The sequence below is a fragment of the Chironomus tepperi genome, unplaced genomic scaffold (genome assembly GCF_022539635.2).
Source record: "Chironomus tepperi strain 1889 unplaced genomic scaffold, CSIRO-AGI_Ctep_v1 contig_85, whole genome shotgun sequence".
NCBI classification, from domain to species: Eukaryota; Metazoa; Arthropoda; class Insecta; order Diptera; family Chironomidae; genus Chironomus; species Chironomus tepperi.
In genome coordinates, this window is record NW_027226207.1 from 2286108 (window position 1) to 2298904 (window position 12797).

General features: G+C 33.8%; 4 protein-coding genes across 4 annotated transcripts; 3 read left to right on the forward strand and 1 right to left on the reverse strand.

Annotated features, from left to right (window-relative positions):
* The first annotated feature begins 3373 nt into the window (after nucleotides 1-3373).
* Nucleotides 3374-6262, forward strand: LOC139086043 (putative polypeptide N-acetylgalactosaminyltransferase 9). Its single transcript, XM_070634326.1, has 3 exons — nucleotides 3374-5448; nucleotides 5511-5626; nucleotides 5909-6262. The coding sequence occupies exons 1-3, from the start codon at nucleotides 3408-3410 to the stop codon at nucleotides 6074-6076; spliced, it is 2325 nt and encodes a 774-aa protein (XP_070490427.1). The 5' UTR covers nucleotides 3374-3407; the 3' UTR covers nucleotides 6077-6262.
* On the forward strand, nucleotides 6176-8288 carry LOC139086045 (putative polypeptide N-acetylgalactosaminyltransferase 9). Its single transcript, XM_070634328.1, has 3 exons — nucleotides 6176-6833; nucleotides 6971-7580; nucleotides 7640-8288. The coding sequence occupies exons 1-3, from the start codon at nucleotides 6176-6178 to the stop codon at nucleotides 8181-8183; spliced, it is 1812 nt and encodes a 603-aa protein (XP_070490429.1). The 3' UTR covers nucleotides 8184-8288.
* Nucleotides 8289-8329: 41 nt separating this feature from the next.
* LOC139086044 (putative polypeptide N-acetylgalactosaminyltransferase 9) lies at nucleotides 8330-10764 on the forward strand. Its single transcript, XM_070634327.1, has 3 exons — nucleotides 8330-9046; nucleotides 9449-9762; nucleotides 9824-10764. The coding sequence occupies exons 1-3, from the start codon at nucleotides 8386-8388 to the stop codon at nucleotides 10742-10744; spliced, it is 1896 nt and encodes a 631-aa protein (XP_070490428.1). The 5' UTR covers nucleotides 8330-8385; the 3' UTR covers nucleotides 10745-10764.
* Nucleotides 10765-10879: 115 nt separating this feature from the next.
* IFT46 (intraflagellar transport 46) lies at nucleotides 10880-12173 on the reverse strand. Its single transcript, XM_070634923.1, has 2 exons — nucleotides 12012-12173; nucleotides 10880-11959 (listed from the first exon to the last, which is right to left on the reverse strand). The coding sequence occupies exons 1-2, from the start codon at nucleotides 12171-12173 to the stop codon at nucleotides 11078-11080; spliced, it is 1044 nt and encodes a 347-aa protein (XP_070491024.1). The 3' UTR covers nucleotides 10880-11077.
* Between the last annotated feature and the right edge of the window lie 624 nt (nucleotides 12174-12797).

Below are 12797 nucleotides of genomic sequence, written 5' to 3' on the forward strand. Positions count from 1 at the left end.
TACGAAGCTTTCTCTTCATTTGTGCCACTAAGAATTTAAATACTATGAATATAGTCAAAGCATTTTTCGTTTTAAATAAATATAAAATCATGATGGCTATCATACTGATTCACATAAATTTATTTATTCACATAAATATGACTTTTAACATATGCATATCCATGATTGTATGAATATTTTGAGAAGTTGATTACTTAATATAGGTCAATTACCTTTTTTGGATTAAATAACAGGCAATGAGTGAGTGTGTGTTGAGAATTGCAAATGATGATGGATGAAGTACTTTTCGAAAGTCCCTTAGAGAGGATGTAGTCAAAAAATAGACTTTTTTCGGAAAGAAAGTAATAAATAACTAAATTGAAACAACTTCCTGTCATGAGACATAATCCAGATACATTAACATAATACAGCTCGTCGAATTTCCAAGAAGGATTTCTGTTTATAGAATAAATGATTCCGCCCTGGGAGCGAATATATAATAAAACGAATTATCATATGACTGCCGTAGGGTTAGTAATCGATTGACCCACGGTTGAGTAATTTCGTAGCACGTGTATTAAAGTCTATTAAATGCGTAGAACTGTTTTTTGCTGAATTTAATCAAGCACATTTACGACTAATGTATTGAATTCAATATGAATGTGATTTTACTTCTCATTAACTCATATAATCATGATGGTGACAAAAATTGAAGTAGATTATCTAAAATATCAGAGATTTGCTCTAGTTGTTATGAATTGAGTTTGAAGCAGTATGCATACAGTGTGAAAATGATTAACAGCAGGATCTTGATCTCGTGAGCTCTTGAAATACTATTTAGGTCAAGAAGTGCATCGAGTAATTTACAATGTAATATGCCTGCATTTTTGTCTGCAGGCCTGCATTTTTGGACGAACTCTAGTTTATTTTGAGACATTGATGATGCCTGTGCCAAAGATGGACATCTTGATGCCCTAATATTTGACTATCTTGAATCAGAATTGGTATTTTTTAGTCAAAGGCAAAGCTAGGTTGTTCTGGTAAATCCCAAACTCTAATAGATCATACTCAAAATCACATCAGCCATTCAAAAAGGCTAGAGAAGTCAACCGAAGCCATGTTTACAAAGCTTACACTCGTAATTCAATTTTACTTCGGTCTTTTGCTTTGAGATCGTTATGAGACAATCTGAATGCAAAAGGCTATCACGTTGACCAATCTTAAACTGCTTCTTATGCATTGCTTCAATTTTTGTCATTAAAATATGCAAAATAGGGCTCAGAAACTCATCTCAAAATTGTAAGATTGTTCAATTGTCACAATTGTATGGTTGTACAAGTCTGACCCCGAGATGGACAAAAAACCGTTAGAACTAGTCAGTCATCAACTAGACATTAACTTGTTCTTGAATAGTTATAACGTATTATTGTCCACTTTGGAACAATTCTCAGATGAGTGCTTGTGCCTTGAAATTTGAAAAATCCCAAAAAATTTTGTACTTACTATTAGGATCAAGCCATTCAAAAATGCATTCATTTTATGCTAGATAAATTAATTCTAAAGCATATTAAGAAAAACAAAACTTTTCCTTACTAAATCTTCTTTAAAAAGAAATTAAAAGTGGATATACATAACTAAATATCATTCGATAAAAATGAAGATTATTAAATCTTTGACGTGCCTTAAAAAATATTATCAAATGAATAAAATTTAAAGTGAATATTGTAAATATCAAACAAAAAACCTTACATATCCGTAAAACATATTTGGGTAATAAATTCTACTATATATATATTTCCTACCTTTCCGAAATTTACTTCTAATTATATTATAAATAGACTGTTGCAATTGTAATAAAATGAAAAGTATCTTAAACATTTTTTTCATATGTGGTACTTAAAATAATTAATTTTTACTAGATAAAATGAAATTAAGCAATAATTAAAGTTTTTTTTTTTTGTTATATTTTGTCAATGTGCGAATTAAATGAAAATATTTTTTCAGTACTTTAAGAATTAGTTTGAATTTTATTTAATAAAATTATTATGCAATACAGGCAAATTTAAAGAAAAATATTGAAATATTATTAAAATCAGTATATGAAGATGAAGAAATTTTAAAAAAATTTAACTCTTCAAATTGTATGATTGATGAGAAATAATTGACACACAAACAAAATTGTGAATAATTAAAAATTAAAGCACAAATATTGATTATTAAAAAATTATGAAAATCTGTGCGTTTTAATTCTCTTTTTTTTTCAGGATGATTTGCTTGTTTTAATTGAATTTTTTCAGATTTCGTTTGGATTTCAGATTCACCAATTGTCTTCTCGTGGACCAATTTCTCTGTGCGGAACAATTACGGTTCAATTACTGCTTACTCATTATTTTATTGACGTCACACTTGATAATTCCAATAATTTAAAGCAGAACCCGAAGTCGACTTGAATATTACATGAAGTCTAGTTGACTCTACTCGACATTTCTACACAAAGTCCGAGTCGTCTTCGAGCTCTGCTTAAAACTTCTTTGTTAAAGTTTTTGGGTTTTTTCTACCTTTTGTAAGGTTTCCTATCTTTTGGTAGATTTTTATTAATTTTTGGGAGATTTTCTATCTTTTGGGAATATAATCTAGCTAAAGAATACCTGTGAAATCGTCCCTTAAATCTTAGTCAGATAGTCCTTCAAGTATGCCTTTATATCGTATGAGCTATATGCAAGTATGCGTCGTATGAGCTATAGGACGTACCAGCTAGCAAAACTGACTATCCCGGAATGCAAACGACGCAGAAATGACCGAAAATTCAGTCCAAGCTAAATTGACTATGATCTTAGGCCGGATTTCATCAAATCTGGTCTGACTAGAGTCAGACTTGCCTGACCGGAGTCTCGACCATTTCTACGCCTTGTGCCTTCTGGTTATTGTCAATATTTAGTGGCGTGGCTTAAAAATATTTCAATTTCAGTTTCTGTTCCTAACAACCTTCTTTGTGCACTTTCTGCCCCTAATAATCTTCTTTGAATATATTTGGATGTAACCAACATGTATATGCATAAGGGCAATCATTATTGACCACAATTAATCACTTTATTTTTATAATTTATGTCACGAATCCATAATCGGTCAAATTAACCACAAATGATATTCATTCATCCACATCCCATCAAAAGCCTCATTTATAAACAGTAAACTACAAAATAATTCAATACTCATTAAAAAACAGCATCGCAAAAACCACGTGATAACACATTATCAATTCAATCGGATAGATGTATCAGTTATAATCCATACACATTTAAATAGTTTTTGTTTTGTATTTGATAATAATCATTTCAGCTGAATAAATAAATTCTCATCTCTATATAGTTTGTGCCTTCATATTGAATATAAATTATTCTCAGTTTTAAATAAATGCTCATCCTAAAATGATCAATAGACGATTTAAAAAGCTTTTTGTTGCTTTATTTTTCATTTGCTTCCTTTACTTCTTTCTAAAATATGGATTTGAGCAGAAAGAAGATATAGAGTCACCATTTGGTCATAGTTTGGACAGAAATTTTGATAGAATTCGAGCGAAAAAGCATCGAGAACCAAATCCAAGTAGTGAAATTACTGGAGAAGCTGCAATTTGGGAAGCAGTTAAGAAGCAATCGACTACAACTGAAAGTCAGGATGATAAAATTTTGAGGGAATTTTTGGAGCAGAAGAAGACATCGGAAGTAGCAGAACCATCAGTTAATAAGCTCCAGAGTCTAATTCAAAAGCGCAGAAGAAGGAATCAAAATAATATTAGAAATAGCCTCAAAAATGTTACAAATAGCATTAATAAGGTAGATATTGACAAGATTGTTGAAGAAATTATGGCTAAATTTGGAACCGGAAAGGTGACAAGTGACAAACCCACAGAAATGAAAATGTATGAAAAATTGGATTCTGCTGAATCCAAAGAAGGCACAAGGCTTGAAATTGTAACATCTCATACAAAAACAGAAGAACCAGACGCAAATTCAGGGGAAATAGACAACACAGAAGCTGCAAACAATAATGCTGAAGAGCAAGAAACTAAAAATGATGTTACAGAAGATCCAGCAGCAATCAAACAACCTGAACAGGAAGAACTCGAAAGATTAGAGCAAACTGTTCAAGAAAATCTCCAAACAGATCCAATAAAGTCACAAGAAAAGCCACCATTCCTTCCCGAAGCAGAACCTCCACTTCCACCAGACTTAAAAACCGATCTCGGTGAATATGGAAGGCCTGTCACTCTTCCACCAGATTTACCTGATAACATTAAACAATTAGTCGACGACGGTTGGAAGCAGCATCAATTCAACGAGTATATTTCAAACCTAATATCCGTAAAAAGAAGTTTATTAGATTTTCGTTCAGATTACTGTCATGACAATCACAAAAGTTATATGAAAGACCTGCCACCCGTTTCAATTATTATTGTGTTTTATAATGAGGCATGGAGTACATTGTTACGCACAATTCATTCAGTGATTGATCGTACTCCCAACAAACTCATTAAGGAAATACTTTTAGTTGATGATTATTCGGACATGCCGCATTTGAAAGCACAATTGGATGATTATGTTAAAGAATCGGAATTTGAAAAGATTCGAGTACTTCGCAATGCTAAACGAGAAGGACTAATTCGAGCACGTAATAGAGGAGCAAAATATGCTAAAGCAAATATTTTAGTGTTCCTTGATTCACATATTGAATGTACGAATGGATGGCTTGAGCCATTGGTCGATAGAATTGCAAATAATAAAACATCAATTGCTGTTCCTGTTATTGAACAAATTAATGACGAGACATTCGAATTGCAGCCTAGAGACAGATCTCATTTTGTGTCTCTCGGTGGTTTTGGATGGAATTTGCAGTTCCGATGGTTTTATATGAAATCTACAGACAGAAAACATCCAGAAGCTCCAATTAGTTCACCGACATTAGCTGGTGGCTTATTTGCTATATCTGCAGACTTTTTCAAGCATGTAGGAATGTATGATCCGGGCTTAGAGCTTTGGGGTGGTGAAAATCTCGAGTTAAGTTTCAAAACATGGATGTGCGGCGGTCACATACAAATGGTTCCATGTTCTCACGTAGGTCATGTCTTTCGTAAAAAGTCACCATATGAATGGTCAGATAATGTTGATATATTCAGAAGGAACAGCATGAGAGTAGCAAATGTATGGATGGATGATTACATTAAGTTTTATAAAGCAGCTGCAGGACCTGATGACATTGATTTTGGTGATATTAGTGATCGAGTTAAATTAAGGAAAAATCTTAAATGCAACGACTTTTCATGGTACTTAAAGAATGTATATCCAGAACGAAGCATTCCGTCTGACCAAATTGCATATGGACAGATCCAAAATTTAGGCTACAATAAAACAATGTGTTTGGATGGAAAAGCTGATAAGGCAACACCATTCTTGTCAGTCTTCAAATGTCATGGTAACAATTAAACTTAATTTTTGATTGCACATGATTGATGATGTGACTGATTGACTTTTCAGGCAAAGGCGGAACACAATATTGGGAATATAATGGTGAAATTTATAGAGACAATTATTGTGTGACGTATGATGCTCATGATTTGATGACGAAACATTGTCGAAAATTGGATAAGCAGGTAAGCATGTTAAATTTGTGAATGAAGGGATTTTATTGTGCTGATATCGAGGAGTATGGTTGAATATGTTCAAGCTGATTGAGTTATAAGCATATTGGATACAATCATATTCGTTAAGAATATCTGTTGTTTCTTGTTCCATCGTTGATAATACATCCAGTACTGTATCATTTAGTGGACAATGGTCAGTTTGACCAGTCTCAATATTACAGTCTAGAATATGCCTTCAAATAGAACAAAAATACTCAAAATTCTCAAAATATTTATCTCTTCCTCCCACAGACCTTCATGTACGAACCATCAACTCAACATCTTATTCTCAAGTCCAACGTCAAATGTCTTGAAATGACAAAAGACTTTAATCTCAGCATCGAGAAATGCGACAAAAAAAATGAAGCACAAAAATGGAAATTGGAAAATTTCGACAGCAAAAAATTGGAGAAACTATGAGTACGCGTAACACTTGAGTAAACAATGTCTCTATTAGCCAAAGATAAAAATGAGAATGTAAATTTTTTTATTGTGTATGGAATGAAATTTTGAGTATGCATGTTTTGTGCTGTTGATGTTCAATACTCATTTAAACATCGATACGACATGTATCGTTTAATAAATTGTCGCTGTTTTAGAAGAAAATTCATTAAGTCTCTTACTTATTGCTGCTTATTCTCATTAGTCATAATACTTTTCATATTTAATCAAGGAACAGTGGAATTAAGTGATTATCAAAAAATTAATGATGATGAATTAAGTGCCAAGAAGGAGGAATTAAGTACAAAAAAGGAGGAATTAAGCACGAGAGGATTAAGAATTTTGGAAGTATTAGAGGATGAAATTTATACGATAAAGCCTCCAATGAATATATTCGGCGAAAATGTGAGTGTCGGGGAGTTTGGTTCAGCTGTAGTCTTGCCAAAAGACATTCCAATAGAAATCAAAAAGCTTATTGACAAGGGATTTAAGGATCATTCATTCAATCAATATTTATCCGACATTATATCAGTCAATAGAACACTCAAAGACAAAAGAACTGAATATTGTAAGAGCAATGCCAAAAATTATTCAAGTTTACCAAAAACATCTGTAATTGTGACATTTCATAATGAGGCATGGTCAACATTATTAAGAACGATTCATTCAATATTGAATCGGTCGCCAGAGCAGTTGATTGAGGAAATTATACTTGTTGATGATTTTTCCAACATGGGTAAGTATGTAGATGGCTGAAATACATTTAAATGGAAATCATATTTAAATGCCATCAGTTATGGACCTTCCAAGAATCCCTATAGCCCTATTCAGCTACAATAATCTCCTAATTTAATAATCAACTTCATATTTCAGACCACCTCAAGCAGCCCCTCGACCGCTACATCAAAAAGATCCCAAAAGTCAAAATCATCCGCTGTGACGAAAGGAAAGGCTTAATAAAAGCCAGAATCATCGGAGCAGTCGCTGCAAAAGCTCCAACTCTTACTTTCCTAGATTCTCACGTAGAATGTTCAATCGGATGGCTTGAGCCTCTGATGGATAGAATAGCAAAAGATCCAACAAATGTAGCAGTTCCAGTAATTGACATGATTGATGATAAAAATTTCCGATATGATTGGCTAGATGAGACAGTAACTCCGATTGGTGGATTTGATTGGAGATTAACATTCAAATGGATATTACACATGAAGCCACAACCAAATCCATCACTTCCAATAAAGACACCGACAATGGCTGGTGGATTGTTCTCAATAAATAAAGAGTTTTTTGAGAAACTTGGGATGTATGATCCAGATTTTGACATTTGGGGAGGTGAAAATTTAGAGCTGAGTTTTAAGACATGGATGTGCGGTGGAACACTTGAGATCATTCCATGCTCGCATGTTGGGCATATCTTTAGAGAAAAATCACCTTATGTATGGCGACCGGGTGTCAATGTGATACGAAAGAACTTGATCAGAATGTAAGGAACAGATTTAGGAATGAAATTTTTGCTAATTAACAGAAGTTTGTCATTTTCAGGTCCCAGGTATGGATGGATGAGTACGCGCAATTCTATCTTATGAGAATTCATGCGACAGAGGATGACTTGATTGATGTAACAGAACGGAAGCTATTCCGAAAGCAGCTTAAGTGTCATGACTTCAAATGGTACCTACAGAACATCTATCCAGCACAAGTTGATCCATTAAAAGCACTAGCTCAAGGAACACTAAAAAATAAAGTCGTTAAAAAGTGCATTGAAGTTGAGTCGTCAGCTGTTAAACTTGAAACTTGCCACAAAAATCGTGAAAATCAGTTCCTATTATTGAGTGAGGACAATGAGTTACGTCGAGACAACATTTGTCTGTATTATACGAAAGGAAAAGTAACGAGTACTTATTGTAATGGTAGTTTAAAGGGAAGCAATTGGAGCTTTTTGAGACCATCAAATCAAGTCTTTCATAATGCCACAAATATGTGCCTAATGGTTGACAATGATAATGTACTTAAATTAGACGAATGTGATTCATCGATTGCGCGTCAGAGATGGTCATTCGAGTATATTAAAAATGTTCATTATTAATAATAATTGAATGTTTCAAAATAATTTAATGTGTATTGAAAATGGAAGAAAAAGTTTCAATAATATATGTAGTACATGTGTTCGTGATATTCACGTCGTTTCACATTTTAATGACAACATAAATTTTTATCAGTGTATTACTTTTTTATATTTTAGTTGTAAACTGAATTTTGACGAATTAAGACACTTGACTGGATATAAAATGTCGACGTCAAAATTCAGAATATTTAGAATTCTTATATTAGCCGGTTCCATATGGCTGTTCACGGTCATATTTATGTATGTGAGTTGGGATTCATTTATAGAAAAGCAAGGACGGTTAAAAAAATATTCAAAAAATCCAGAAGATGACTTTTCAGTCACGAATCAATCGCCGAACGTGTCAAATCGAATTGTTGAGGAATTCCTTCATAATATTGAGTCTAAAGAGCTACAAGAGAATCTTATTGACAATAAAATAGAAACCCAAGCACAACAGATACGAAAAATAATATCTACAGTCTCGCCAGACATTTATACTCGACTTGGCTTAACAATCAATGCCGGTGAAAACGGCGGTGGAATTAAATTTGGAACTGATATACCAAATGACATACAAACAATCATCAACGATGGATGGCGACGTCATGAATTTAATGAACTTGTGTCGGATTTAATAGCTCTAAATCGTTCATTGCCAGACCCAAGGTCGTTCTACTGCAAGAGCGTTAAATACTCATCAAATTTACCAAAAACATCTGTTATTATAATATTTCATAACGAGGCATGGTCGACACTATTGAGAACTGTACATTCGGTTATTAATCGGTCACCCGATCATTTAATTGAGGAAATTCTGTTAGTTGATGACTTTTCAAATATGGGTAAGTGTTGTTGATGTTGTGAAAAATATCGGAAGTGCCGAAATGTTGAGTGTCTTTATTGTTATCAATCAATTATTTTTATAAAGTTTCGGTAGCTTTAATGTGAATTTGTGGAAGTTCATGTAAAATTAATGATAAGAAACAAATTATTACCTGCTGTGCCTACCTACAACTGCATAATTTAGTTGTGTTAGTTTTAAAGTTTCTCAGTTTATTTTGTTTACTTTATTGACATTTAAATGTGTAACTTACTACTTACAAAGCCTTAATTCATTGATAAAATGCATGTGCTAATCTCATTAGCTGATTTTACTATATCAAGGCGATGTGCGGCTCGGGATTTAAAGTAGATTAATTCAAATGAATCTCTTGAGTTTCTAATCATAATCTCAACATTTCTAGACCATCTCAAAGAACCATTGGAGGTCTACATGTCACAATACCCAAAAGTGAAAATTCTACGTACAGAACAACGTGTTGGATTGATAAAAGCCAGAATTCATGGAACATTAGCAGCTAAAGGCCAAACATTAACATTCCTTGATTCTCATGTAGAATGTGCTGATGGATGGCTTGAGCCGTTACTTGACAGAATCGCAAATAATCCAAGTTCAGTTAGTTCACCTGTAATTGATGTGATTGATGATAATACATTCGCATTTAGTTATCAGGATGATTTTGGACTTCAGGTTGGGGGATTTGATTGGGAAATGACGGTGAGTTGAATATGATTTTAATATGGTTCCAGTCACTAAGGATGTATATATTTCTTTACAGTTCGACTGGCACTCAATCCCCGAAAAAGAGCGCAAAAGAAAGAAGAACCGATCAGATCCAACAAGAACGCCGACAATAGCAGGTGGACTGTTCACAATCGACAAAGCATTCTTCCTTAAACTCGGCATGTACGATCCTGGATTTGATATTTGGGGAGGTGAAAATCTAGAATTGAGCTTTAAGACATGGATGTGTGGTGGGACACTCGAGATCATTCCATGCTCACATGTTGGACATGTCTTCAGGAAGAAGTCACCTTACAAATGGCGACCTGGAGTCGATGTTATTAAAGTCAATTTAGTCAGATTAGTGGAAGTGTGGCTTGATGAATATGGAAAGTATTATTACATCAGAAGAGGAGCAGACAAGGGAAATTTTGGTGACATTAGTGACCGAGTGAAGCTTAGAAAGGATTTGAATTGTAAGAGCTTTAAATGGTACCTTGAAAATGTTTATCCAGAAATGATCATTCCTGACAATCTTGCTGAAGGATGGATTAAGAATCTCGAATTTCCAAATAAATGTATAGACCTTAGTGTGCAAGACAATGAATCTAAAGGATATCCACAAAGCTATTCCTGTCATAATCAGGGTGGAAATCAATTTTTCGAATATACAAAGAATCTAGAACTAAGGAAAAGTGGACGCTGTCTAGAGTACAATACAGAGTCAAAAGAATTAGTTTTTTATCCATGCCACAACCAGAAAGGCAATCAGGAATGGATATACAAATTAGATACAAAGCAATTATTTAATAAATTATCATATAAATGTTTAGTCATGAAATTAAATCAGGAACTAAAGCGTCCATCTAGTCCAACAGTAGAGGATTGTGATGAAAGTAGTCAGAATCAGAAGTGGGAGTTCCAATACGCTTATGAAGATAAATTCAGTGTACAAAAAAGTGGATATAGAAAATAAATATTTTATTAATTTCAAAATTTCTTGTAGTTTTAGTCAAGACAGTTTATAGACTGCTATAAATTGCTAAAGGATGTAGTTTGTGTCTCGACTAGGTGTATAAAATAGATTCTAACAGATTGTTGTTTATAAAGTAAATTGTGTCGATTAAGTGCCGGTTTCTTGGTCATACCTTGGAGTATACCTTAAGGTCCACAAGGCATATGAGAAATACCTCTAAGATCCTATTGGATATACATATTAAGTACATTTAGAAGTGGCAATACACTTAGGTATAATGATATCCCAGATCGCGTCAGTTATGAACATCACTTCTCCTTACACCATCCCACCTTACTTTTCATTCCGTATAGCAATAAACAAATTAAAGAACACATTCAATGCCCGTATATAGTCATAATGATTCTCCACATTATCAATAGGGATGTCAACCAAATTACAAATAATTTGGACATAATCACTTAGCGAACAGTCAAGATTAGAAGTCGGATAGCAAGCTTCAATTTTCTTCTCAACAGCATTTGGCCATTCGCTCATCAAATTATCAATATTTATCTGTGTCTGCTGTTGCTGCATGAAATTATCATGGATGCGATTAGCATGCAGTGAGGTTATTTCGTGTATCCATTTGTCAATGTCTTTAGGTGACTTTGCTAGTGCTGATGGTGCTGCCAACGGTTTTGCGAATATGGAACGCAATTTGATCTGTAAAAGAGCTTCCTCGCTTTGCTCACCCGGCTCGTCAAGCACAGTCAATCCAAGTCTATTGATGTCATTGACTTGAACTTTTTCGATTGACTTCATTGAGTTTGGGGTGACGATCTTTAAGAATGCATCTGTGTCACCAACACTTGGTATGAAATCAGGTATGAAAACTTGAAGTTTGTAGTCAATGTCGATGCTTTGTGGTGTATATTTTGGGATATACTGCATTATTTCCTTTAACTCAACTGGAAATGATGAATCCAAATTTTCAAATTGCTTCAAATTAAATTCGAATTTCGGCGGCATCATCTTGTCGGACATGACTCCCGACTCATTTGGATGACTCTTTAAATATTGATCACCATCTTCATCATCATCGTCTGACTTGCTGCTTGAATCAGTCGAATTGTTTGTGTCCTCAATGCTGTCGATGTTCAGCTTACGAAATGGCTTTTTGAGTTGTGAATCAACCTTCTCAAGTCTTGGCTTATTATCCATTTGCAATGGTCGCTATAAGACAAATATATAAAGTCAGTCTTTAAAGTTATTTGAACCTTCTTACCTCATTTGAGATAAAATTCCTTTCACTTTCCCGTTCTTCATCTTCACTATGAACAAATTTTATGGCACTACTCACATCTAAATCTAATTCTTCTGAGTTATCAGGTGGTGTTGCTATATTTCTTCCATTTTTCACGTCGTGAACTTCATCATATGAATCCATTTTTGATATTGAATACATTTTTGGGAGAGTAAAGGAACAAAACTTGAAAATTGTTTTGTTTGGTATACCGCTCGTTGTCATGGAATCGCGCGACATTGGAAGGGGTGAAATAATTTGAAATATGTTATGCGGTGCTTGCTAAGGATGTGCAATAGCTTAGAAAATATGTGAATTATCATATTTCGAAATCAGCTGGTACGGAGCCGGTAGGAATCCGTCTTTGGAATGTATAAAGAAGTTCCATCCCTAACAAACAGTTTAAGACTTCTTAGAAATATTTATCAAATGACGATGATCATTTTTAATGACTCTGTTTTGACATAACATTTACCTTATCAAATAAACCACATTGTTGTCCACAATTAATGTGGAACTAAGAGGGGGAAACACGTGTACGCACGCTTAAGATTAGAGTACGATTCAACAGCATGTCAACAGTACATTCTTTAACCATATTGAAAAGTGTAAAGGAACTAGATTAGATGTGGCAAAGAAGGGTCCATACCAAAGGTAAATTATCGTAATTGTAACTGTCTCAAGAATGACACTTCCTTTAACGCATTAGCAAAATTGAGATTAAATCAACCACCACGTTTTGCTTATCGTAAAGAAAATTTAAGTAAA

What these genes read in the sequence shown, in the direction of transcription:
- IFT46 (XM_070634923.1), bottom strand. Translation starts at nt 12,173, where the DNA reads ATGGATTCATATGATGAAGTTCACGACGTGAAAAATGGAAGAAATATA. An exon ending in GGAATTTTATCTCAAATGAG is followed by an intron (nt 11,960 to 12,011) that starts GTAAGAAGGTTC and finishes TTTGTCTTATAG; the next exon opens with CGACCATTGCAAATGGATAA.
- LOC139086043 (XM_070634326.1), top strand. Translation starts at nt 3,408, where the DNA reads ATGATCAATAGACGATTTAAAAAGCTTTTTGTTGCTTTATTTTTCATT. An exon ending in GTCAGTCTTCAAATGTCATG is followed by an intron (nt 5,449 to 5,510) that starts GTAACAATTAAA and finishes TTGACTTTTCAG; the next exon opens with GCAAAGGCGGAACACAATAT. An exon ending in GTCGAAAATTGGATAAGCAG is followed by an intron (nt 5,627 to 5,908) that starts GTAAGCATGTTA and finishes TTCCTCCCACAG; the next exon opens with ACCTTCATGTACGAACCATC.
- LOC139086044 (XM_070634327.1), top strand. Translation starts at nt 8,386, where the DNA reads ATGTCGACGTCAAAATTCAGAATATTTAGAATTCTTATATTAGCCGGT. An exon ending in TGATGACTTTTCAAATATGG is followed by an intron (nt 9,047 to 9,448) that starts GTAAGTGTTGTT and finishes CAACATTTCTAG; the next exon opens with ACCATCTCAAAGAACCATTG. An exon ending in GATTTGATTGGGAAATGACG is followed by an intron (nt 9,763 to 9,823) that starts GTGAGTTGAATA and finishes ATTTCTTTACAG; the next exon opens with TTCGACTGGCACTCAATCCC.
- LOC139086045 (XM_070634328.1), top strand. Translation starts at nt 6,176, where the DNA reads ATGTTTTGTGCTGTTGATGTTCAATACTCATTTAAACATCGATACGAC. An exon ending in TGATGATTTTTCCAACATGG is followed by an intron (nt 6,834 to 6,970) that starts GTAAGTATGTAG and finishes TTCATATTTCAG; the next exon opens with ACCACCTCAAGCAGCCCCTC. An exon ending in CGAAAGAACTTGATCAGAAT is followed by an intron (nt 7,581 to 7,639) that starts GTAAGGAACAGA and finishes TGTCATTTTCAG; the next exon opens with GTCCCAGGTATGGATGGATG.